General features: G+C 40.3%; 1 protein-coding gene across 2 annotated transcripts in view; it reads left to right on the top strand.

Moving 5' to 3' along the window:
* The window catches only part of HECW1 (HECT, C2 and WW domain containing E3 ubiquitin protein ligase 1), a 258,375-nt gene that overhangs the window by 116,986 nt on the left and 114,273 nt on the right, over positions 1-27,116 (top strand). For both annotated transcript variants that reach the window (XM_066322766.1, XM_066322776.1), the window contains exon 4: positions 21,510-21,604. In XM_066322766.1, the coding sequence (XP_066178863.1) occupies positions 21,510-21,604 (95 nt within the window). The remainder of the gene's footprint in view (positions 1-21,509; positions 21,605-27,116) is intronic.

Raw genomic sequence — 27,116 nt, 5'->3', positions numbered from 1 at the left:
CACCTGAGGTGAGCTGTCATAGCTCACTTTTAGCTCTAGACTCACTCCTGAGAGTAAGAGCTACAGACCTGATCGCTTCTCACTCTGGGGCCATTTTAAGGCAGCTTTCCATGATCAGGCTGCATGTAGTGATAATCTCATGTCCTTTTAGTGGCCCCTTCACATTGTGAGAAAGATGTTCATACTGTTGCTCAATGATCTTGGGTTATCTCGTCAGAGCAGGTTGCTCCAGATCCTGTCTGACCCTAAATGTAAATATGTCATGGGCTCCAAATCTAAAAGTTGAAAATCGTATTTAATTTTCAAAGATGATCTTTCTCTATGCCTCTCAGTTTTGCTTTTTTCCCCAACCCGTTTCTTTTTCATGTCTGGGATAATTTACAAGTTCAACAATGATTTCCTTTCATTGAAAGAGCCCAAGAGGAACTATTAAAAAGCCCCTAAAAATGCCATATTTTTAAGAGGAGATACTTTACACTGTAAGAAGCAATATTGATTTTGATTGTAGAGTACATTGCTACAGTGTTCCAAACATGAGGTATAGCTGGGGTTAGCAATAAGATGAGCAATGCATGTATATCAGAATTTGATCTGTCAATGTGGTTGTTGGAATTTGCAAATAGTGTTCCCTCAGACACAGACATCTGGATGGCAGAAGTACAAAACCAGCAGAGCAGAGAGTCCAAACACAATGGTGAAAAAGGACTCAGAATAAATGTGCAATCTTTTTGATGTAGATGAGTACCAGAGAGCTACCCAGGCAGCTCCTAGGCAAGAGCTCTAGGCTTCTGAGGATCTCACTCCTGAGGCAGATTCTGGGAGGAGAAGCAGCTTTTGGTGTAGGCCACATCTCTTGGGCACCTCTCTCTTCTGTCTCTGGCTGAAAATATCAGTCTACAAACAGAAAATTTTCTTAGCACTTCCATTGTCTAACACAAGTATTACAGGTATGTGAATGCAGTTCTACTTCTCTTTCCTACTGCATTAAAATAAACCTACATTTGGAACACTTCAAGGTCTATCCTGGGCTTGGGGAATTTTCAGTCTTGGCTTGTCTTCCTACTAACTTGCTGTTTATGCAAGCTGATGAGCAGTACTTCCTGAGGTAAAGTATCACTTCGTAATCTCATGGCCCTGGTTTGCTCCAGAGATACCTGCTAAGTCAGAAAAACTGCCATGTGATTAATCTCCCTGGATTGTCAGGCAACATTTGGCCCACAGATTTGCCAAAAGTAATATGCCTACAGTGAATTAGATTAATCTGCCTGCTTCATTGCTAGGCAAGATCTAGAGGCAAACTCATAAATTTAAAACAGAATACAAGTGCATTAGTAAGATTTTGTTTTACAAGAAGGAATTCTCCTTGCCTCTTGGGGTGCATTAGCTAACATTTCTTTTTGCCTTTGAACCTCCACAGTGTGTGTTAGCCCAAGACCTCAAGAAGTGTCTTTTTCTTGTTTCTTTTGATAATGGTGTTCACCTGAAGTGGAATGAGCCAGGCATTCCACACTAAGAGAATACTAAAAAAACATTTCTGTCTTTGGTTTGTCACTGTGGTATCTTATGGCCATGAGGAGAGACAAAACTCTTTCCTTCCATCCACTGGCTTGGATGTCTTGATTTACATATAAGTGGTGTTTGTAATTAGAATGCACCTGGATTTAGGTTTTCAAATGTTTTCATATTTGCAAGATATTATAGTAAGCTTTATTAGCTTCCTGTGAGGAATCCTAAGTCTTTGTGGCTAATGGAGACACAATTTTCTCTTCCCTCTGTGAGCAACATGAAGTCTTATGCATGGCATGTCACTAAAATGAGTAATATATTTTGGTACCAGTATTGTTTGACTTTATCCTTGATATTCCTCTTTTCCCTGTCTCCTTATATTTTGGAGAACTCACAATGTATGTGTTTTGTATTAAGGTGAAAATGTAAAAGAAAAGGTATATAGTGATAAGTTGGATTGTAGGGGCTCAGTTCAGGGACAGCTGCAGCACAGTCAGCTGTGATGCTTAAGATGGTACTACCTCAGTTTGTTGTCTGTGTTGGCACTCAGTCAGAAGTCATCTCTCATGACCACACCATTTTTGGAGCAGCTGATTTGTAATCAGGTTTAATTGCTGGATTGCTTGCTCCAAGGCTGGTAGTTCAGATCATCTCTGTGTGCTGTTCCTGAAGTACGTTGGTAGGCTAGCTAATGCAAGCAAACATTTGGGGCTGAATCAGCTGACATTACATAGAAACTTAAAATGTGTGGAGTGCAGTTGTGAGAAAGCCTCTGACTTGTGTTTTTTGTTTATCACATTCTAGTGCAGAGGGAATTTTTGTGGGGGTTCTTGCTGCTTTTCCATTCAAATTTTTCTTTAATGTTTGAGGGAAAGAAAATGAAACTTAGCCAGGAGGCATCTCAGCTGCAAGTATGTTGATTTCCTTTACCGAAGGAGGCAATGGAGCAGATCAATCAAATTTCTCACTATTTCTACCTCAGAAAGGTAGAGGATTCCTAGGCAGAGTCAATTCAAACTAAAATCTTAGTTTAAAGCCTTGCCCTGGAGACTCATGCCGGTTTTCAACTATGTTGCAACTGTTTTGCAAAAAGATGGTCCTTTTTGAAAAATGTTGACAAGATTCTCAATACTGTTTGTTAAGTCCCTCCTGTAGTCAGTAGCAGAGCAAAGCTCTTTTGTCCCTAGTGGGCTGTACTGTGCATGTCACATAACATCGTCAGGTGGTGACTTTGTCTGGGGAAAGCACAGGGATTAAACCAGTGTTGGTTTGTGCAATGTGTGTCTTTCAACAGCTGTGAGCAGCCATCCAGAAGGAGCTTCCAGATGTTACCTAGAACATCTCTTTCAAAAGATCCCATCTCTAGTTGTATCAGAAGCACTTAACAGCACTGAGAACAGTGAGAAATGTGACAATGCACAAATGTAGTAATGTACACACATGTCTTTCAGTGGGATTTGAGCTAATTCACATTATATTGCAACTAGAACAGACTTAAGAAAGACAAAAATTAAACGGGAGAACGCACTTGGCCTTACTGAGCAGCTCAATGGACAGCAGGATCTAAACTAATTCAGAATTCAGAGACTGAAATCCTGTCCTGCTGCAGTCAAGAGAAATAGCTGTTTATTTAAACAGGATAAGTATTTCAGGCAGAAATGTTAGAATTTTCTGTTTAAATTATTAACTCTTTCCCCAGTATATATTTATAGAAAAGCATGAAAATTTAATAAAGTTCCCTTTTTCTCTTTGCATTTTTACAAGAATGAAAAGTAACTAAATAAATTACTACAGGGGTAAATTTTTATGGTAGTTTAAGGCCAGCACATGGGTGTCTTCTAACTGAGGTGTGAAACCATGAAAACTGGGTTAATAATGAACCCCGTGACACAGCCTTAACAGTAGTACTGCTAGCAGGCACCTGTTGGGGAAAATGAATCAGGGAAACCTTATAAATATGATTGCTTAGCAAAAGATTCTGAAAATATGAAACCTATAATTGAAATGGAAATGAAAGCTTACTTTGAGTTGTAGGATACCGAGTCTTAGTTACTATATAACCTGAAAACAACAGCCTAGCTAGCTGAAGGAGAATCCCTCTTGATTGAACAATACCTTTCTGCTGGCTAAGGGATCGAAAGGTCCCTTTGTTGTAGCAAAACAGAAAAGTCTAAAGAGTAGTTTTTAGAGTTTAAAATATAACACAGTATGGTAATATAGTAGTTCTTATAGGCTGAATGTAGATTCTGTAGGACTTTGTGTCTTGTATTTGTTGGTAAATTAGAATATTCATCACAAAAGGAGATATAATGTATTGTAACAAGGACCTTGCTCTCTTACCTCTTACTTCTCCTACCACTCTTACTGCTCTTACCTCTTTCCTCTTCCTCTTCCCCCTATTCTCGCTCTCTCTTGCTCTCTGACCCCTGCCCCCTTGCTCTCTCGCTCCCTTCTCTCTCAGCTCTCACCCTGCTGTTCTTTCTCCCTCTCTCTTTGGCGCTTCCCTTCAGCCAAGGATGGTGGCTGAAGGCAAGGCCCTTTTACCCACGACCCTTGCAATAAAACCACATGTTCTAGAATATCTCAGGTCAGCAGAGTGCCTTGTTCCTGCTGTCCACGGATCTTCCCCTACAGGCCCCTCTTCTTCTTCTCTATGAAGTGAAGAATTACTTCTCTGTGATGTGTGCTGAGCTTCTACAACAAATTTAAAACTTTATATTGTGCTTTTTTCTGTGAGAAAATGACTCAGTGAAAGCCTTTTATATATATATAATATCTACAAAGATAAAAGTTTCTGCCTCTGAACTAGCCCATCTACATTTTGTTCAGTTTGGAAAATAGAATCTGGTTTTGCTTTAGCAGAGCTATTTCTTTTTCTAAATTTCATACATTTATTGCATTTGAGATGCAGTGAAACACCAAACAATACTTCTGTGACATGCATAAATTATTTTTTTTAACGTTCCTATGCATGATATATGCTGTGGAATATAAATCTAGTTGGTAGTGCATTTAGCAGATCTTACCTGGATATTTTCAAATAGAAAGATTGCAGGAGCTCTAGAAATATTTTTGAGGAGGGCAGCAGGACTGAGTGACGTGGATGTGCAAAGAGCAGATTACAGCTGAGATGTCTGTTTCTTTTGGAAGGAAAATGAGAAGAGGTAGGTGTGGTCTCTGTCCACTGACATCCCACTGAGTGGGAGTTTTACTGTTGGCTTTAACAAGATGAATCAGACTTTTGACAACTAGTGAGGAAGAGGGATGCAGTCTAGATGCTAGGAAATATTTCAAAGGATAAAAAATTTTAAGTAGGCTTTGTCAAGCAGTGAACTAAAAGTTACTTAGTCCTTCAAAACACTTTAATTTTAGAAACCACATCATGTCAAGACTGACATAAAGACTCCTGCATGCTGGCAGCTGACTCAAAGTAGCATCTGCCAGCCTTCTCTTAGGTCATGACTGTCAATTTATGATAGATATATTCTCCAAGCCAGCAGAGAGGTTGAAAAATGAACCATCAAAACTGTAAAATAACAATACTGAAAATACCTCTGCCTCTTCTGGAATCTTCGGGAGGCATTCAGCAGCTGGAAGTCCACAACAGCACTATGGACGATGTATATGCATCTATGTATGCTTTCTTTGTCAGACCAAATTGACATGGTAAAAATTCATATTTGGTGCTGGTCTTTTGCTTGGAGGTAAATTTGTTCATCTTCAGAGTCTGCTTGAGACTTCACATTTAGAAGATAAGTGTGCTTGTAAAGGATTTCCAATTGAAAACAAGGAGGCTGAGTATTTTGTGTGCATGAACTAGGATGGATCCATTAGTTTGTATGAGGTGATGTTGGTTCACAGCAAATAAGAGTTTAAGTATTTGTTTTTCAGACTAGAAATTCCCAGAGGTATCAGGGGGAAAAAACCAAAACCTACAGGGCAATCTATTGCAAACCCATCCTGGAATCATTCTCTCTCCTCTTAAAAATTAAAAACTCAAACCATGAGGATAGCTTGTTCCTCTCCTGTGGTCTCAAAATTTCATTCTTGGCTCTGTTTAATACCCTTTCTTTTTCTGCTCTCAGTACTGCCAAAAGAAAAACATGTTTGCTGGTGATAATTAGTAAGAATAATACTTGCATTTACAATGTGTTTTTTGTAGATTCTGTTTCGACCCACTGAGTGAACTAAAACATGTTATACTGCAAATACTTTTTATTACCTTCTTGGCATTGTAAGTTGTGTTTTAAAACAGACAAACTACAGAATCATGGATGGGATGTGGCCTGGCTGTGTTTTTAAGATCTCGACAAATGAAACTGGTTTCAAGGGACACCCTGATGGTGGTGAAACCCCACCAAAAGGTGTAAAGGAGCTCTTTGGTTACTGCAACTGCAGTGCATTGGGTAGAAAGAGCAGACCAAGCATGTGTAGCAGTGTGTCTGTTACTGTTATTGCATCAGTTGTCCATGATCATTTGCTCTCCTTCCATAGTAGTTCTTTCCCTCTCTGTGTTGGTATAAGAACCTACAGCCAGCCAGTTAGACCAGTCATTTTCAGTCTCACTCTCCATTCCTTCCTTTTTCCTTTGTCATTACCAGGAAAGATGCCTAATGCAGTCCAAATGCCTTGTTCTCTCTGTGGGGTTTGTAATACCAGGAGTGACAGGGTTACAACCCAGGAGTTTTTAAAGTGCAAACCTGCTGGTGACTTAAAGGAAAGTCAGTGTAAGGCAGATTCAAACAAACAAATACTTTAAAAGAAATTGGGAATGTAATTTTCAATTTTAGCGTGACCTGACTGATTACAGCTTAAGTAATAAGTAGAGCTAAATCCTGTGATGACTCGCTTAATCCAATCCAATCCAATCTGCTTAGATCAGGAGAGAAGTGTGTACATAGTGCCTCACCTCTAGAGAGGCAGACTGACCACCTGCACCATATCCCTGTGGGGAATTTATCTGTTACCAGGCTGCTGTTTTGCAGGTGTTAACACACTTGATAGGGCATCTATTGAATGTGGCCATGAGCATTGCTTTGCAGCAGAGAATACTGTTTTCCTGTCCCTGAAAAACTGCCATGTTGTTACGAAAACTGGCTTAGGAAGGACTAGCAAACACTCATATTCTTCTCTCCTTGGTCTGGGTTGCCAGAAGAATAATTTCCTTCATATTATAGAGGAGGAAATTATAAAGGGAAAGAGTGAGACTACTGCAGGAAGTCAGTGGCAGGGGTTTGAACAAAGCCCAGGTTTCTTGGTGTTGGAGCATCTCATCTGAATCCTGTGTGTTTCTGCCAGAGATGGTGAAGTGGTGGCCCAGGTTCTGCAGGGCACTTGAAACTTTCAGCACTGCCTCAGGCAAAGGAAGCTGACGTCTGTCAGATGTCAGACCACAAGGAAAAACCAGAGCATTTTCCTTTTCCAGTGTTGCTCCATATAGGGTATAGAATCTCTCACTTGGAGGTCAATTAGAAGGCATGACTTTGAGTGTCAAGATCACGACTAAGTGTCATATTTTTATGTACTTAACTGGCACATTAGGAGGGAAATGTATATAAAATACACTTAGCTATAAATTAGCACTAGTGCAAGTTACAAACATGCAAGTGATTCAAAGGAAACTTACTCCAGAATCATCTTTTGTCTGCTATTACTTCCTTCTTTCAGATGTCCTTTGCCTCAGCTTTGGATCTTATCAAGGTACTCTAAAATCGCATTTCTGAAAAAAATATGGTTTAAAAATAGTCTGGGCTGTCTGCAGTCTGGACTGTGTAGTCATCCCATGTGTTGTCATATAACAGCTGTTGGATCTTGCTCAGACTATTGATGATTTGCACTGGGGTTTCCTTTTCACAGTGCAGCAAATCCCTTAGAAGTTAAGGATGCTGTAGTTGGAGACCTTAGCCTTTACTATAGAAAAAATAATGTTTCCTATCTGTCAGCTGTGTGACTGCAGCAATTTCAGCATAGATGGGCTTGAGTGAGCCAGGAGGTGCTGATTTTGGGATGGCAGCTCTGAAGTCTTGCAGGTGTTGTTAGCTTGGCCAGTGGAGCAAGCATCTGCAGCTCACACTGCTGGGTCCCTGCACCTTCACCAGCAGTGAAGGGCATCAGCCACCAGGCACACACCTGCAGGGGACAGACAGGCTGGCATCTGTGTATGGCCTTGTGATCAGTAGGAACTAACAATGATTTGGAGACCATTTTTTGCAATCTCCCAAGTTACTTCTTGATATCTTTTGCCAGAGAAGGAACCTTCCTAGTCTGCAGCATCTTGTCTGTGCTGCTTAGGATTCTTTGTCCTCTTATTTATTGAAATTTCTATTCGTTTTTGCTCCCACATATGTTAGAAGACAGTAATTTTTTAACCTTCATAAATGCATCATCTATTTCATAGTAATATTTTAATATTACTAGTAATAAAATAGTAATTTTAATATTACTAGTAATAAAATAGTCATATTTTTTACCCTACAGTTCCATATTTTTTATTGCTCTTGGAAACAAATGCACGCATCCAATGTGCTCAGCATTAGATTTGCTGCTCGTTTTACTGTTACGGTATTCTATCTTGCCCCTCAACCTACTGTAACCCATTCGTAGCCCCTTTTTTTTTACCGGGATCAAGTGGGATACTTTTGGAATTGCTGGACTTTAAAACATCATGTTTCATTTTGTGGCTACAGTATTTTTCTTCTCTAAGTATTAGATTGTAAATAAATTAATAAACTTATAAATAAATAAGATTGTAAATAAATAAACTTCTGTTTTGGTGAACAAAAGTTGTTACCTTGGAATAGAAAAAAATCTGATGTTGAAATAGGAGATTACAGAGGGAGCTCTAAATTGAGAAGCAATAATAGGTATAATAACTCTTTCCTAGCAGCCTTTTAATCTTTTCCTTCTTGATAATTTGTGCTTGTCTTATAAATTCCCAGGGAAATTAACAATAGGCACAGTAGAAGTGGCACCTAATCCAAAAGCCCTTCTGAAAAGGAGTTTTCTGAATGGGTGAGCACCCACACATGGGCCATCTCAAGCGGTGGTACATGGGAGAGGAACACTGGTGGCACTATATTAAAAAAATAAGGCCAAGTTTTTATCCACCATACTAGATGCAGCACAGTGTTTGCAAAAGCATCACAGTGACTTGTTTTCACCAACCAGTGTCATGGCTCACAAGGCTCTGTGAGAATCAAAGGATGTGACCATGCTTTCTCTACCAGTGTTTCTCTGCAAATGGAAGGAAGATAGGCCCTGTTGCTGTAAAGCAAAGCATTTTAAGGCTAAAAGGAGAACAGAGGGAAAATACCCATATCTGAACTGGCACAAAGCTTTTATTTAAGGCTTCTGGTTCTGAGTGGATGAACTCAATTAATTAAAAATAGTTCAGCTGTGTAAACAGGAGAACAACTCTGTGTTGTGAAGACACTGAAGTCTCTTTTCTTCTGTGTAATTAATGCTTACAAGACCTACACAGTTAAGTCTTTGGTGTACTAAGAAATAAACCTCAAAGCACACTGTTTATCAGAACAACTGAGCTTTGGGAAATTTTGGTCACTGGGTAATTACAGTGTAGGGCTCTTAATCTCATCCTGTATTTAATAAAGTAAGAAGTATTTAGTGTTAGAGTTAAATATTGTTTGTTGCTGATAATTTCCTTTCTGTAAAGAAGGAAAAAATGTAATGTGGAAAGGAATAAAATGTTTTCAAGATGGTGAAACCAGGAACTGGTGTGCCAAAGATGTCAAGCTCCACTGCACTGTTATCATGCTGTGACTGTTTTCTGCCTTCAGTAGAGGTACAGTACCAAAACTCAGGTTCAATTGCCCTCATTTTCTCCTCACACTGAGTAGACCTGTTACATGCCTTGCAAATAAAACCAGATAATTCAAAGATAAAGGAAGATGTGCATGCCTCCCTTTGTGTTGCTTTTTTGTACATTTTCCTTGACTTTATTCCCATATCCTGAACTACTGCCTTCATTTTGATCATCCCTATTTTAAAAATATTCTCTTCCAAAACTGTCTACAGGTAGTTCTGCTCTGAGTTAGAGTCCAGAAAGGGAAGAGCATGAATTGTCGTACTTGCTGTCGTGTCCTTCTTGGTGCGCATAAACAATTACCACCTGTCTAAGAGAGTATCACAATATCTCTTCTTATTCTTCTCTGTGAGCTCTTATTTCAAGCAAAAGGAGCGTTTAGATGATTTCTTTCACTTATATTAGTGTTTGTGCTATGACAGCAATGAACAGGTTCTTTTGTATGATGCATAATTCCCTTAGTCATTCAAAATTAGTTCTATAATTTGATGATTAGAAGTAGCAGCAGCGAAGAATAACGTGCTTAGTGTAGTGGGTAACTGAAACCATTTGAGCATTAGAAAGCTGCTTCTACAAGTATTTTGCATGTTCATTCTACCATCTTCTTAAATTGACCATTTTTTGCTTCATTTTCGTGGAAATATTAGGCTAAAATGTATTTAGATATGAGTAGAGACAAGGAATATGTGCATATTGAATTATGATTAGGATATAAAAATAGAAAAGCAGTCCTTATTATGGTGGTGTGGGTAATGGTGCTAAGGTCCTGGATTCTCTTTTAGATCAAGTGCGAAGGATTTTTTCTGGGTAACATTCACATCTTGTTGGTCAAGGACTTGATTGCCAGTCTTGCTTTTGTGTACTGCTTGTCACATGCTTGACAGACTGTAATAGCTCCCAATCAGCAAGAACACTGAGTTTTAATATTGCATGGTCTAGCTGCTAAAAACATAAACTGTTGTTCTAAGGCATTCTTATAGTGACTGAGCAGATCTGAGAACTGTGAATAGATAGAACTTCTGACTGGCAGAGTAACAAGAAAGGAGGTAACGTCTAAGAGGAGCTGGGGGAATGGTGAACACCAGGATGGTTTGTTGTGGCACTGGTCTTCAAAGGTATCTTTCTTGGGCGAAAGAAAAAAAAGACTGACTCAAGGGAATGTTCTGTTTCTAAGGCAAAATTCAGTTATGCTTCTCAGACTGTGACGAAACACCAGCTCAACAAGTGCCATAGCAGGTGCTACTAATGTAAATGAAAACATGAATCGTCCCTGGTTTCCTCCCCAATTGGCCAGGCTCGGAGCTGCAAGGTATCCCTTTTCCTGTTGTCCTCTGCTGTCACAAATCATTGGGTAAAGTTATGGTTTATGCCTTCCTAAATAGTAACTGTTGATCATAAAAGCAATGTAATTTTCTGCTTCTGTACATTCAAAGGTACACCCATGTTTTGAGATCAAGGAGAACGAAAACATGTTACGATGGAGATGGCTGTGTTTGAGGCACTTGGCTTCTGAAGTTCATGCATTATCTCTTGCTCATGGCTGTGCCTGAGGGCATAATCCAGTCATATGTATTTAATTAGACTTTTGCCTACAATTGCCCTGATAAAAGCAAAGAGCTGATGGTTCACAGGCATCTGCAGTTAACATAAGGCAGACATAATACCTGAAAGCCTAAAGGATATATTGCAATAGGGGCCATTTGATAACTTCATCTGGGACACCCCAGTGGCTCTAAATCCAAGTTAAGAGAGGGAAGAGGCTCCCAGCTCTGCCCATCCCTCCTCTTTTGTGGAGCTGTGCCTTACTGTACAGAACTTATACTTTTGTCATTTCTGAGTCACCTTCACGGTGCCTCTGATGACACTCAGAACGAAGCTCAGGGTGTTAGTATATACTCATTTTCTGTCAGTTTATCTTGTGGTTTAATATATATAGGTGTAAATTAAAACACAGTTAGACACTTTATTTCCAGTTCAAATTATTTTCCTGAATATGTCAGTGACTCTAATGTCACTAAGGGGCCACTACTACAGTAAAGTAGATGGCTTTCTGTGTGGGAGGCAGAAAGGGCTCATTTCTAGTGTACTGAAGGCATAGAGATTTTTTGTCAACTATGCAATTTTGATAAAGAGCTGTTGAGTGAGTCCACCAAGATAATGAGCCATTTTTAAAACAAAAACGTTGTTTAAAATCTTTGTTGTAATTGTTGCATTTCAGAAGTAATTTTAGATCATCTCCCCCAAATTAGATGAACCATGTGTTAGGTTTTGCCTGCAATGTTGTTTTTCATGCAACGTCCATGAGTGCTAAGGACCAGAGAGCAAACTTTAGGTGTGTTATTCAGTTATTATGGATTCAACAATCACACAGTTAAAGTACTTTGATGATTGCAAGTTTTTTTTCAAATAAATTGCTTGTTTGCTAATGCTTATGATGAAAAAGCCATCCTTAAGCATGATTTACATTAGATGCCTGTAGGCTCCAGAATTTCATTTAAGTCTCAGTCTTAGTTCAGTCCTTGTAATTTGCTATTTGCAATGACTAAAGTGTATGTCTCAAACAGCTTTTCCTTCTCCTAATGAAAGACAGATAAGTTGTTACAAATCTTCCCATTCCCAACTCCCATCCACCCAAACTGGTGCATATCAGTCCTTTCTTTACAGCAGTCCATAAAGGCAGAGCAAATAGATATCACTGTTGGGTTAACTGTAAATAAATAGATTAAATTTTTGCCCGTTCTGGGCTGAATCCTGCTGTACTTATGAATATGAATCCTGCTGTACTTATGAATATGAAAGAAATAGTTGGTTAAAATGGGTTGAGAGATGACTCAGTGCCAGCAATGGTAAGGCTGTATTCTTGTCTTTTTCTGGCCCCAGCCCCTTCCTCCACTCCCCATCTGAAGATAATTTTAGGAGGAAATTATTATTTTCAAGACTGTGAACTGTCTGAGCAAACAAAATTTCAAGTTCACTACTCTCATGACCCAGTAAAATTTAAGAACTGGGGTAATAGTTGCAGAACATGTGCCACCACAAACTGCAGGTTCTCTTCCCAGCTACAAAAGGGCTAAGACAACTTTTTATTACAGACATTTAGCATCTTTAACTGCTGTGTGGGCACTGGCATCCTTCCACTGACCTTTCCTGTGACAGCTATCTGTAGAAGCCTTGACTTGATCTACTCTGCCTCACTTGACCTGCCTCAGCTCCTGCTGTCAATCTAAATGCCAGATTTACTGGGCACTTGATGGTACAGACCCTTGTCCATGATGAACTGGACTAGCAGGAAGGATGCTGGATGGCTGCAGATTTTAATGCATTCCAACTTCTGCCTGTCTGAAGAGAATTTTAGCCAGCAGACTGACCTTAGATGCTGTCCCCCTGTAGTTGCTTAGTTGGGAGCTTGAGTACAAGAGCCCCTGTGCACGCATTGTGTTCCCACCATGAAGGCAGCTGGCAGTGGTCATTTGTTCTAGCAAGACTGAAACAGTGGTCTGCTACCTACTCCCCTCAGATCTTCTCTACTCAGGCCTATGAGCACCACAAATCACAGTTATTTTTTCTTTACCATTTTACCTGCTTTTGTTCTCGCTCCTGTTTCCCACCCTATGCTTGTAATACCCTCAAGTGGTATTCTTCCTTCAAGGGGGGTAAATTGAGAGTGGATTCATATTCTCCTCTCTCATGCTACTTGGATACTGGGGAGATACCCAGAGATGCAGTCCTCCTGCTTCCAGATGGGGCACAGCCAGGGGAAACTTAGATCTGTATTGCAGAAAAAGCCTGTCTTACTGCCAGTTTGGAACATGCTCAGCACAGCTAGAATTTCCTGGGCATTTAGATGGTAAAATCAAAGATATCTCAAATGAGCATATCAAACTGAATTTTTTAGAGAGGCTTATAAGTTAGATGAATTTTAATGTACTTTTACAGGAACACCAAGAGATATGGAAGTCACTAAATTAAGCACATATTAACTTGAGGGGTAAAAAAAAAAGGTCTTCAGAAAATTTTCATGGGTAAAAACACCATGTTTTTTCCTTATCCTCAGATACAAATTTTTGGGTGAAATTTTCTTGCTATGCCTTTCTGAAGATACGAGGCAGACATCCAGCACGCGAAATTTTATTCCAAATGTATGTATATTTGAAAATGTAGAAGCATCTGCAAACAAGGTTTATAATGAAAAATGTCAAACAACTTTTGTAATCAGCATTGCTGGATGTACTGCCTGTATGGAGAAATACATAAAAGTGCTGAAACTATAAGCACACATTCATTCCAGCTGCTAGCATTCTTTAGTAATGAGTCTTGCCAATAGGACAGCTTTTATGAGGGCAGTTCATAAGCAGCATCCTGTTGAAATTAGATTTGTATGTTTTCCCTGAACAGTTGTTTACAGAGCCACTTCGTTGGTCTGTCCTGCAGTAGAAACTCCTAGATGCCTTTATTTTCATAAGGCAATCCTGATGTGATTTTGTCTTGGGCTCAGGAGTCCACACCTAAAATCTTACCAGTGCAGTCATGGGTAAGCAGGTACATGTCACTTCCTATGAACAGCATAGTAATAGAGGTGGATTGTGCAAAGCTAAACTCAAAATCAGTATAGTATGGAGCTTGCAACACTGAGGGCTCAAAAAGGTAAAGTTAGGACAGAGAAGATTGGACCACTGAATATGAAGATTTGTGACTACACATTTGTTAATAGTGTAGTAATTTCCCCTACTACTCTTATCATGGCAGGTAGCTGCTGAATCAAATTACCAAGCAAAGGAAATAAAAGTGAAAGTCAATAGAGGAGAGTATGTGCAGATCAACGGAACAAAGAATCAATGATCTAATAAATGATAATAATCAGCTCTCCTGTTATAAAGGAGATAGCTCCAGCCTTCAGTGTGCAACCCTTGGGAAGGAGCAGTCTGTGCAACAACTTCTGAAGATAAAAGAAAATACTAAGATCATCTTATCTGTTCTTCAAATATCAGTTACCATTACGAATACTGAAATATATTATTGGTGCAGAGTTAAGGTTATTTGAAAGTTTTAACTGTGCATTTCTGTATCTTGACAAGTGTGGATTTTTGGCTTAAGTTAAAACGTGATTAAATTTTTTCTGAGTGTTCTACTGCTTGTTTTTGAGCTATTAGATTTTCCTTGCAAATATTTGTGCCTCGAATTGCTGATATGTACTGGTCAGCCTTAATTCTGGCTCTAGATACTTCTTTCTGGGAAACATTATAGTTATCTAAAAGGTGACACTATAAAATCTCAAGCCTTGCAGTTTCTCCAAAGAAGCCTGTTAAATGTTTGTGCACATTTTAGAGCAGAGCAAGGAAAAAGTCATCAGAAAATTGGAAGAAATTCTGCCACAGGGATTAAAGAAACACATCTGTTTAGACCTTGTTTGGTTACTAAACTGTTAGTTGTCTAAAAACTGAAGTGCTTTTGGAAGGCCACAGGCAGTTGTGATACTAAACAAATGCTGTGAGCAGATGGAGTCTACAGCTTAAGGAAATACATGGTTCATAGGCAGCTGAGTAGCAAACCAGCTTGATGGCTGTAGTGTCACCATTGCATCTTGGAGACAGCCAATGCCTGGAACAGGTAGTTTTTCTTATAGAGCAGCAGAAATAAAAGCCATTGTTTGCATGGAGCAGCTGCAGGCCTACATGATGGAAATAAACAGTACCATGTATCAACGTTGTAAGGACAAATTAGATCTGACAGTAATAACTTTACCTTTTATCTTTGTTATGAGTATTAATTCTTTGCTGACAGGGCAGGTACAATATTGTGAGAAACTCCCTAAATCTATCTAAAAACTATTGATGCTTAGGGAAAGGCTTATGCTGATGCAGTGCTGATGCAGGAACACTGGGTTTCACCTCTTTGTGTTGCACAATTTACCTGCTCTCTACACTTCCAATGATATTCATAAAATGGAGATGGGCACTGGAGGCAGCAGCAGGTAGAGAGGGGAGAGCAGCATGAGAGGTGGACATGATGTGCACGCCAGGTTTCACAGGAAGCTGCTGGTACAGTTAATACATTGTGCCTCTCCATGCTGCCTGAAGGTCTCAGTGACTCCTCCTGTCTTCTTCAACTTTGCTTTTCTAACTCTTTCCCTGTCTGCATTTCCTTGCTTTGTTTCCTTTTCCCTGCTTTCTTTCCTTTCAGTCTCTTTAAGTCTTGCTCAGTCTGTTTAAGTCCTTAAATTGTAGTCTCTGCTTTCTCCCCTGTCCCATTCTGTGCAGTGATTTTGTTATAATCTCAATCCTCTCCTCCCCTCAAGGGCATTGCTTAGTCACTTAGTTCTGCATATAAACTGCCTTTAATCTCTCTCTATTCTGGCTTCCCGTTGTAATTCCTTGTCCTATTTTTTTCATATGCCTCTTCCAGTTTCCCCATTGTATTCAAACAGTTCTCCCCCTCTACTGACTCATAGTTTTCACTTTAACACAAGCTGTCTCCACTTCTAGAGATCATCGTGGCTACTTTAATTCAGGATGGTCCCACAGCATCACATCATGTATTTGTTTATTTCACTTCTTGCTCCTCTCTAGGGAAAACTTTATGACTCATAACTTAATTACTTTCCTGTCAGATTTGGTTCACTTGGTTCCCAACCACTTACCAGAGACAGCTACCTTTTCATTACTGGTTTTGACACCCTTCATTTTTTATGCACAATGTTTGCCCAAAAGAGCAACAACAGCTCTTTTAGTAATAGATTGAATTGTTCAAAAATGACTCATTTTTTAAGACTGGCATTACTTCCCTGAGATGTTTTTACAGCTGTAAGAAATGCCTACCTAATGCCTAGTCATCTCAGCTATTTAACTAAAACTAAAGGTGTCATGGGAGTAAATCACAACAAGCTTGTTGAAGTGCCCCAGATGCATCTCATACTCCTAGCAAATACCAGCAGATGCTTCCTGCCACCCCCAAAGAATATAGTCTTCCTTGAAATACTCGTTTGGGTGTTCTGGGGGGTTTTTAGCCCAAGAAGAGAAACTGCGTAACCTTGGCAGAACTTTTTTTTATATTTGAAAAAATAAATCCACCTTTAAGTGAAAACTAAGCCTCTGAGATCAAGTTGATCTTAGTAAGCAAGGAACAGAGAATTAATTATAAGATCAAGTGAACTTTTGAGCAGACATTTAGGAGAGTTTTGACAGCTCTGAAAGAATAAGGAAGATAAGTAGGAATGGAAGTATTTTAAAGGAAAAGGGTATCAAATAAACCAACAAGACAAATAACACTGACAGAAAAGTGGCTGGATGGTGGGAACTAGGAGACTTCTTGGAGACTTTCAACCTTCAATACCTCCAGCTGCAATTCATCAGCAGACCCTCCTAACTTTTACCTCCTCTCACTTCAGTTTCATAAGGAATCGAGTGTTTTCAGGGGCTGGGTGGTTGCAGAGGCAGTGTAAACTATTGCCTGAGTAATGTTCAGCTGGTAAATTAATGTTCCAGGTAATTTGCAAAACTGATTTAGTAGCTGAGATAACTCAGGGCTTTGATAGTGAAAGCATTTTTGTGATATTAACTTTTTATTTTCTTGTGAGAGGGATGAGGCCCCATGGCAGAGTTTCTCTGGCTTTGCCAGAGAGAAAAAGAGAAACTACTTTTTTCTCAGTGCTTTCCTCTGAATAGGGAGTGGTCTCTGTGGTGTCCAGGGATGAAGTACATCTCAGTTCCCCTCCCTTACTCATAACCTGTGTGGCCCACACAGGTACTTGGTGCAAGGAGGAAAACAGAATCAGCCCTCCTGTTGCCTGGTTCTGATTATCTTGCCTTGCTGTGCCTTGAGGGCCTTCCTTTGGGGCAGCTGTATTTTTTGTGCATCTGCAATAGTTACAGTGGTGAGTCTGAGCATACAACTGGGGATTTTCTTATTCTGCATACCAATGCAGCAGACAGCTGTAACACAGTCAGGCTGTGATGGTGTCATGGTTCAACCCCAGCCAGCAGCCAAGTCCCACAGAGCCGCTTGTTCTCTCCCTCACCAGTGGGATCAGGAAGAGAACTGGGAGGGTAAAAGCCAGGAAACTCGTGGGCTGAGGACAGTTTAGTAGGGAAAGTAAAAGCCGTGCACACAAACAAAGCAAAACAAGGAATTTTATCACCACTTCCCGTGGGCAGGCAGGTGTTCAGCCATCTCCAGAAGAGCAGGGCCCCATCACATGCAGTGACTGCTTGGGAAGACAAGCACCATCACTCTAAACATCCCCCCTTTCTTCCTTCTTCTGCCCACTTTATATACTGAGTATGATGTCATATGGTCTGGAATATCCCTTTGGTCTGTTTGGGTCACCAGTCTCACATATGTCTCTTCCCTCTTTTCTATGCACACCCAGTCTAATCCTCAGTATGGCAGGAGAAAAAGCAGAAAAGTCCTGCTCAGCAACAACAAAAACATCTTTATATTATAAACACTGTGTTCAGCATAAATCCAAAACATAGTCCCATACCAGCAACTGTGAAAAAAATTACTCCAGCCAAAAGTGGCACAAATGGAGATAGCAAGGCTGGTGTAAACAAAACAGTGCTGTTTTGTTTTTTATCCATGTGAGTTGCTGAGTAGTTTGGTAGTTGCCCTGGGCAGGACAATTTCTGAGCATCTTTAGGCATCTCATCTCTTGGAAGATTTACCTGTTTCATTCACATTATTGCTAATTAAAAGAAGAACTTAACCTCATTAGTTCCTGACTTTAATATCGTACCTTCATTACTTGGTCCAGTGGTCTCTAAATAATTAGAGATGAAAATAACAATGGCAGACATTTATTTATAACTGGGGATTAACTGGACAACACCTGCTCCTGACCTATGCCCTCTGCCATGTAGCTAGGGCAGCAGGACAGAGTTAAATGCTCTCCTTTATTTCAGAACAAGCTAATCTACAAGACTACAATCCAAACAGTCTTCATAATTACATATTATTTACAAATGCCAGCTGGATAATATTCAGGTTAATTTATATCACTGCCTTACCAATATTTCCAGTGCTTTCTGTTCATCTGCAGAGACAGTGGTACCAAGCCCAGAGGTTTCTGCATCTGTTTTGGAAATGTCTCAGAGGTGATCCAGGAATGCAAGAGCAATCTTCAGATAGATTAAAATGTTAGAACTCTATTGCAGTGAAAAGCATGGCACCAGCAATGTTATTTGGAAAGAATGGTCCATGACCAGAAATGGCCAGCTAGAATCCTAATGGCATTTTTACACATAAAGAAATTGTATATAATTTTGCAACCTTTATGCTTGCTAAAGTTGCATCTCTCCATTGAAAATAGTCATTTGCATAATATTTTCAATCTAAAAAAAAATATGAGCAGAAGGGGGAGGGAGGAATCTAGAAAAAGGAAAATGTTATTCCCCTAATGCTTCTAGAGCAATTTCTCAACCTATGAAGGCCTCCATAAAACATATTCTCTGAATGAAACCTTTGACATTTCATCACCTAATCACCACCTTTACCACTTCTTGATGAATGGCTCCAGCTGTGCCACTGTTTTGGATTGGGTGTGACACTTGCATCTCTCTTGAGTTGCTTTCTTGCAGTTTGCACCTGTATGTTGGCAGTTTGGTTGCAAATTAAATTAGTAATGTGAAACTGAGAGGAACCTGTAATAACCACATGGTTCTTTTCCAAATACATATTCAGTCATCTTAGTTATCCTTTGTCTTTGAAAGTGGTACTAATATCCAGATTACCTACATATGGATGTGTTCTCTCCTTCTGTTCTCTCTAATACTTTTAGTTTAATTAAATGGATTCTTTTAAATTTTTCCTGATGCACATGGTAACTGATTTCCTACTTGCCAACCTACAAGATTTCTTGCTGTGGGGTCTGAACATTGTCATACAAGCTAATACCTGAAGTTATATTTTATTAACTACAAAAGTTAATCATTTTTTAAGGCGTCTCTTTATTCTAGCTCTCAATGTTCCATGCAAACTGTAGCTAAAAATCTCCAGGGGAGAAGAAAATTAAGATTTGAATAATTGGTGAGAGCTGCATGTTTTAGCTATTGTGATATCCTCAGCTTTTGCTGTCCTCTCAGCAAGTAAATGAATTAGCTGCTGAGCTGTTAAAACTCCTGTAGAGAAAATTACAACGTGAAAATACAATCTGGACTTGCAGTTTTTCAGTCCCACAGGCTCATCCAGCTTTTTTTGCTGCCAGAAGGAAACAACTGCTGCTCCCAGGTGCAACAACAGGGTCGCTTGCTCAGCTGCATTGACACCTCAAGTCATCTTGAAGTTGGGGTATAGTTATGAATTCCACCCCAGGGTGGGCCCCACAGCCCCTCGTGGAGGTGCTGAAGGACTCTGTGTTCTGTTCCAATTCTTGTGGAAAGCTGTGAAGTAAATGGGACACATGTACATACACAATATGGATATAGTGAGAGAGGCTGTATTTTCACTGTATGAGCAGAAATATGCACCTGGTCATTTGGTGAAGGGCAGGCTGTGGGGGTGGAAAATATGGGGACAGAATAAGTGCACTGGCACTGTGCTTCTCATTGCTGGACTGCACATTTCTACAGCATCCCTCAGGTTAGTGGACTGGGAAGCCACCTGAAAGCAAGTAGTACTTGAACTACTTGGGAACATCACCTCTTTGCTTTTCATTTCCCAAGTGACATGTTAAAGTTGGGAAGGCTTTACACTTGTAAAATTATTTTGTCTTTCAAGAAATATCAGGATTTCTCTTTCCACCTATGTTCCTGTGTAGGTATCAGGGTAGGCAATTCAGGCCTGCAGTTTTGAGGGTCTCCACCACTTTTCATGTCCCAGGTTTCTCTTCCACCTGAAGGGCGACGCAGTTGTTTCTTGGATCTACAAAGAGCAGATCACAGCACCATAACCTGTGGTCGCAGTCTCAGCTCTTAACATTTTCTGTCATAGCTGCAGTGATTTGAGTAATTTTGTTGCTGGTATTAAAACTGCAATGCAATTTGTATGTTAAAACAGGTAAATGGCATTTTTTAATTGTTTGCCTACGTAGGCACTGTAGTTACAATGAGTGTTTTTGTGGCTCTGCCAGCAAAGGCTGGTGTTTTCCCTGAGCTACAGCAGCAGCTGCAAAACAAGGCCTTAAGGAAAATCTTGGAACAGATGAACATTTCCATGACATTATCCTGTTAAAACTAGAAGATGTGAAAGCTGCTTTTATTTAAATAGGCATTTTTCAGATCCCACAAACACACCTGTTACATATGTAACACTGAATAATTGCTGGGTCCTGACTGTATGTAGGCACATTCCAGGCCAGTTCACATCTAGTTTACTGTGGAAGGAAATTCTTGCATGCCAGCAGGCAGGCCAGGATGAGCTCCAGCAGGTCACCGTTTCCAGGCAGGTAGGCAAATAGCAGCACTTTGCATGTTTCTAGTTACAGACCAACACAGAAGCTCACTGGAACTGCCTTTCCTTCTTGTAGCAGACAAGAAAGTGAGTTGTGAGGGGCTGATTAACAAGAAGCTGTTTTCACTTCTGTGCCTCAATACAGTTTTTGAGATGAGTTTCCCTCAGTGTCAATGCATGTGGCAAAAAGCAGCTCTGTGTGTCAAAAATCATGACCTTTCCTGTGTTCCTCATCTGATTTAAATCTTTAGAAGTCAGTGGAAATACACTAAGGCAGGAGGGTCTGGTGGTACTCTGCTATTCCTGAAAATGCTTTAATGTAGTAACTGGCAGAGCAATTAATCTGTGGAGATCTACGTCTTTACCCTGACCAAGACCAGAACAAATTGGCACAGTGAAACCTGTCAATGAGCAGCTACGCAATCTTGTCCTAAGGAAGTTCCTCAATTTCTCTGCACATTAGTGCTTGGTATGTCTGAACAGAAAGATTTATATGTCCCTACTTTTTTCCTTCCTAAAGGATGGTAAATAGGTGCTCTAAGGTCTGTTTGTGTTAACTTCTGCTCAGAAGAGGTTTAGATTTTAACTGTTTTAAATCCATGAACCAAACTCTAAATTTCACCCTGGCAAAGGGGAAAATCAGAGGCTGGAGGTATCCTGTTGTGCCATCCAGCCAGAATGAACCATTTGCAACATAACTGCTTGCCAACCTTGTGCCTGTGAGCTGCAGCTGATCATGCAGATTACGCCTGGCAGTTTTTCTAATCCTAAATATCCCTTTTGGGGTTTTTCTTTTCAGCTGAAACAAAGATCTGCTTCAAGTACTACCATGGCGTGAGTGGGGCACTACGAGCCACGACTCCAAGTGTGACAGTGAAAAATAATGCTGCTCCTGTAAGTTATGCTTTTTTTTATGTATGTTCTGTTGTCATTGTGCTATGCCTTGCATTCCCTGCCTGCTTTATATACCTTTATATCAAAATTGAACATATTTGTTCTTCATTTTATTGTGATACAGAGAAATGGGTAATCTGTCTATGAAGATGTGGATCTCTATGCCAAGGGAATGTAGATTCAGCTCTGAATCTGTCGCTGATAACCTCTCTGATTTGGGGCTAGTCCCACATCCTAGCTGTATCCTGTTCTGTAAAGTTGTCTTCTCTCCTCCGGGTGCTCTGAGATTTGGGTGATACCACTACAGAATTTGGGATCCTTGGACAGTAAATACTGTGAGTGTCCAGAAAGGGAAAAGATTTTCCTTTTTTAAAGTGCTTTTTTTCAAAATGAGCATTTTCACAGCAGTGCCTCTGAGTTCCAGGAACAAGAACACTGTGACATGTCCCCATCAGTGGTAAGAAATGGGCACTTTGGACCTGATCTGTCAAAGAACTGAACATCATTTTTGACAGATTTAGGCTTCATTAAGAGCAATTTTGATTTGCTAGAGCCTAGCAAAGCTCTGTGGCGTAGATAGCTCTAAAAAGCTATATATCTTGTCTGGTATTGGGGAATTTTATCACCCTGAAACATCTTTTAGAAGCCCACAAAGAGACTTGATGACCTCCAAAGCTTGCCTGTCTTACTGACAGTGTTTCACTGCCTGCCAGGCTTGGCTGAGACCTGCATGAGCTGAGGAGTTGTATTCCAACTAGCATTAAAAAATACTAGTTCAGACATTGTTTAGTCTGGAAGATGGGTTCAGAAAAGAACAGGAAAGAACTGTCTTACCTGTGGGTATATGTAGGTTTCAGTCGACATCACTGAAGCTCAATTTATGGGTTTTTTTGCACTTCTTTGGTGTGGGTTTTTGATTGGTTTATTTCCTAGTCCAAACTTAATATTTCTAGAAAGACTGAAAAGTCTCCCATGCTGTGTGTTGGCTGTATCTGATTCCACCAGAGCCAGAAAGGATTCATTTTTTCACCCTTGAGCCTTTTTGTGGTTTCTCTTTGCCTTCATTTAATGCATAGTATAGCTGCAAACTAGATGCTGGATAGGGGTTGCTGGCACATCCTTTAGGACTAAAAGGCATTCACGTCTCATTGCACCTTTTTGACGTGCTTATGGTGAAGCCATTCATCAGTTTTAGAGCCTGAAGAGGTTCCTTCAGCTGTCTTGAGAAGAGGATTAGGATGTGTCCTTAGGATATCTTCACTGTAAGGGATGCTGAAAAGTTCTTTTCAGCCTGTAGTGAGTCACATCTTGTTACCCCAGGACTTGTTGCTGATTTCCCAGTTGTTGTAATTTGGTGGTATAATGTCTGTCGTTGATTTAGTCCTTGTCTTCTCTGAAAAGTAAGCCAGCTACCCAAGATGATAGCTACCAGTAGGCTGAATTTGTTTTTGCATTATTCCCTTCCATGCAGTTGGAGCCAATTGCATAAATTTTTCAGGTCTAGTATGGAAGGGTTACTCTTTCATTATTAAGTATCAGCAGTATGTATTAAATTAATAGAAGAATGACTGAGGACCTGTGCCTTTTTAATATGCAAATAGGTAATCTCTCCAAGTTCTTTAGCTGAGACCTTTACACACATATTTATAGGGAAATAAAACAGCCATTCACTTTCAGCCAAGGCAGGACTTGTGTTTAAAAGAAAATCCTCTTCATGCAGTACTCACGGTCTTCATAAAAATTGGGTGAGGACTGCCTATTATCACCTTTAGTTGAGTATACTGTACACAACTAAAAACCAAAATATGATTAAAAGTGGTATCAGATAATGGTTTTCTGTTTGAGGACACAAGCAGTGTCCTTGGAAATAGCATTCTTTTTTCTGTAATCTTCTAATTTTTCCTGCCTTTCTGGGTTTCAAAATAGCCTGTGTGGGTTTTTTGCAGACCAGAGAAGCCAGCAGTGTTGTAAATGCAGCTTCTTTTTGACTGTTGTTTTCTTCTTTGTTTTGCTCCATGACTTACTTGGTGCATTGTAAGGCAAATATTAAGTGAAGACAACAGAAGCAATGGAATGGCAGCAAATGTTATGCAGTATGAACTTGGATGAGTATGAACTTGCCTCTGTATGAGTGCAAAGAGGAGGAAATGGTGCTATAGATTTGAAAACTCCTTCAGAGTTCAGAGAAAATACTGGGCTGACTCTTGCTTGTGTGATGGCTTTCAGCTAAGTGTGATACTCCAGATTCCAGTCCCAGCTGACACCGTCAGATGGCTTTCTCCATGGGTCTCTCTGTAGTACACGTCCGACCTTTATTGCTGAAATATTTCAAGGTTTTATTGCATCCTGTACCATTGGCAAGTGGTGTTATTCCCACTGCACACGTGGGGAAGGGGATAACAAGTAATCTGCCCAGCCTTACTCTTTTCTTTGTTCTGGAGGGTCTCTGCACTAGCTGCTGCTGGGGGTTGGATGTTGCCATGCAAAGTGCAGACATTATCTCTAGAACTGCAAACACTCACCTTAGACTGTGATTTCACTATTTTGTGCAATCAGTTAGGGGCGGTGACAGTCTAGCACCATGCCTGTAGCTCACCTGAGGTCCCTGACACTTCTTACCAGAGTGAGACTTCACACACAGGGCCCTTCTTGATGGAAGGGGAGGCATCAAATTCCTCTGTTGTTTTCATTTCTCCAGTGGTTCAGAGCACTGCCCCAGGGTGCCAGGCATGGTATTTCTTACAGTACCAACAAAAGCTGTGGTTTTTTGACTGCTGTGGCCTTGGTGCAGAGAGGGCCTCTGCTGCCCAGAGGAAGCTTTCTTCAGATCCTGGAACAGCTTTCTGCACATCCCACAGAAGCTATCCTGTGTCTGTGCTTAGAAATTTACCTTCTATTGCAGCCAGTAGGAGTTTCAGCAATGGCTGATGGACCTAAGTGTGTTAGAAAAAATAGCTTTTCATGGAGATAATATCATTAGGGATCCTACTGTGGGTGTCAAAGCTGGTTTTTTTTGAAACCAAAGAGAGTTTTGCTATTGTAGTGGCAGTGTCATAAATTCACTGACTCTTAGGCTGTAAGTAGGGGGATAGAGGGAAGGAGGCTTTGTGTTTTTGACATAAGCAAACCTTTTTGTTTGGCACACCTTAGGAAAAAATCCAGAGCAGGTGTCCTTTGAGAAGCAGCATTTGGGGACAGGTCACCTTCTGGGGACAGTGTTTTTACTGCTAGCACTAACTAATCTGCAGCTAATGCCAGAACCACCCAAGTGGGTTCTATCCAAGCCTCTAAGCATGTGGCAGCTTCTGCATCAGGAGAGGCAGCTTCTGCATCAGGGGCAGCAGCTGACATACTGGCTGCTTGGTGTGTGTCCTGTCAATGAGTCTGAAAACACTGATAACCAGCAGTAGCCTAACACCACAACTTAAAACAAGAAGAAAAAACCCCGTCCCCTTGTCTGTCTGACTGCAGTTTGCTCCAATTGAAAAGGGAAAAGAAGCTGTAAGTAGTCATGCTGGGAGCTGTAAGCAGTTGCTATTCTTGTTCATGCACTGCTGAGATGGTCTTTAACTGGCAGTTGAAAGGAATCCCACTTCCAAAGGGGAAAAAAGCTGCTGTGTAAGTTGGATGTCTTTGTATAGCACCAGTGGTGCTTTAGGCTGAGTAGCATCTCACATTTCTTGTCTTATGAATGTTCTGCTCCATTTGAGTCTACTCCTTATGCTGTAACCCAGTTATTAGAGCTGCCTTGCCTGCTGATTAGAATGCCCTGCAGTTCATTTGTTGGTGAAAAGTCCTGTCACATTTTATTGCCTGTGAATCCTCAAACTTGAATATCTGGGAATTAAGGGCTGTGCACTTTGTCCAGTTTATACATGGCAGAAGCTTAAATGTGAATTTGGGGCAGCAGATAGGCCTGGGGGTGATGGCAGTAAAAAATAGCACCTGCAATTCTGGAAAAAAAGAAAAGGAACATCCTGGCTGGCTCCTTTTTTCTGGACTACTGGAAAGCAGGGTTGCTTGTGCACAGGGATTTATACTACTAAAGCATAAACATTGCCATGGTATGGATGAGCAAACAGTTTTCTCAGTAGAAAAGAACATTTTCACAACATCTGGAATGCTCCTGCATTTGTTACTCTTCATTTATTCATAATATTGTCACCACTGATTCAACTTTACATCAGACATTGTTTTGGAAAGAAATACAGGCTATAGCAATTAGTTCTAGCAATACGGAAGTGTTGTCTTGTTAATATAAAAATGATTTAACCTGAACAAGGTTTTCTTGCAGTAAGAATAAAACTGGCAGGAGAACAGCATGCAGAAGAAAGAAGAACCTTTTTCCCTAAGATTTTATAGTCTAAAAGGATAAATTGCATACATCACAATTAAAAGGCAGTAAGTGGATAATCAATGCTTTAGCCTCAGGACAAATGTCTTCAATAAACTGGGAGCATTCACTCACTGCATATTAGATACATAGAACCTCAGCTGATTGAACCTCTGGAGCTTTCATGCCACTGTTTCTGTCTCACAGATTGTGGTGGGACTTGTTAGATACACTTAGCATTGTGGGAAAAGCTGTGTAAATTTGAGCTGATTATTGAAAGAGACCTTCTCTCTGTTGTGTTTGTGTGAAAGTGCTGCCTCAGCTGGGTTTCCCACAGCAGGAATTACTGCTTGATAAGCTGCTGCTATTTGGTGGTGACTGATCATTCCTGAGAACTTCCTGCTGTAAATATTTGCATTACTTGCTGTCACGTCAGAGCGTGGGCTGCTGAGGAGTGTTTGATAATGAACAATTCTGCTTCATTTCTGTGCATGTGCTGCAGGACAGGACTTTATGAGAGCATACATGTACAAGCAGTCATATCTCTCATTCTATCGGAAAGCTGGATTTTAAAATCTCACCTGTGTCTTCTTTTTCACTTTATGTCTGATTCTGTGATAAGTGAGTTTTAAAACTGTCCATGTTTCTAGCACATTGCTATGGAACAAATGTAACAATCTGATTTAGAGGGTGCAGGTATAATTACGCTTCAACACACAGCAAATAAAGAGGGAACAGAATCTTCTAGTGGCTTCAGCACTGTTCAGCAATGGAAAGTTTATGGAACACACAACATGAGGCTGCTGCAATTAATCACAGCAAAGAATGCCAGCCAGGTACATCTTTAACAAATGTAAGTGGCGTACCTTGAAAGGCTCAGCGTTTCCAGGGAGGGAAGCAGCACTTCTCTGGAAGCATTGGGTATGCTTAAGTGACTGAGTATTTGTCAAAAGTGATTAAGAGAATCCCCTTTCCTTACCTTGAACTGAGAAGTAGCCAGAGCTCCCCCGGCTGCAGCTACCTTCCAATAAAAGGGCAAGGAGCAGCATTTTTAGTACCACCAATGTTCTGTATGTGTCTCCTCCTCTTACCTGCAAAGGTAAGTCATTCAGGAATGAAAATAAATGAAGCCAAAATGAGAGGGGGAAATGACTGGAAATATTCACTCAGCTGGAAGGA

The sequence above is a fragment of the Sylvia atricapilla genome, chromosome 1 (genome assembly GCF_009819655.1).
Source record: "Sylvia atricapilla isolate bSylAtr1 chromosome 1, bSylAtr1.pri, whole genome shotgun sequence".
Lineage (NCBI taxonomy): Eukaryota > Metazoa > Chordata > Aves > Passeriformes > Sylviidae > Sylvia > Sylvia atricapilla.
This window is presented reverse-complemented; position numbering and strand designations above follow the sequence as displayed.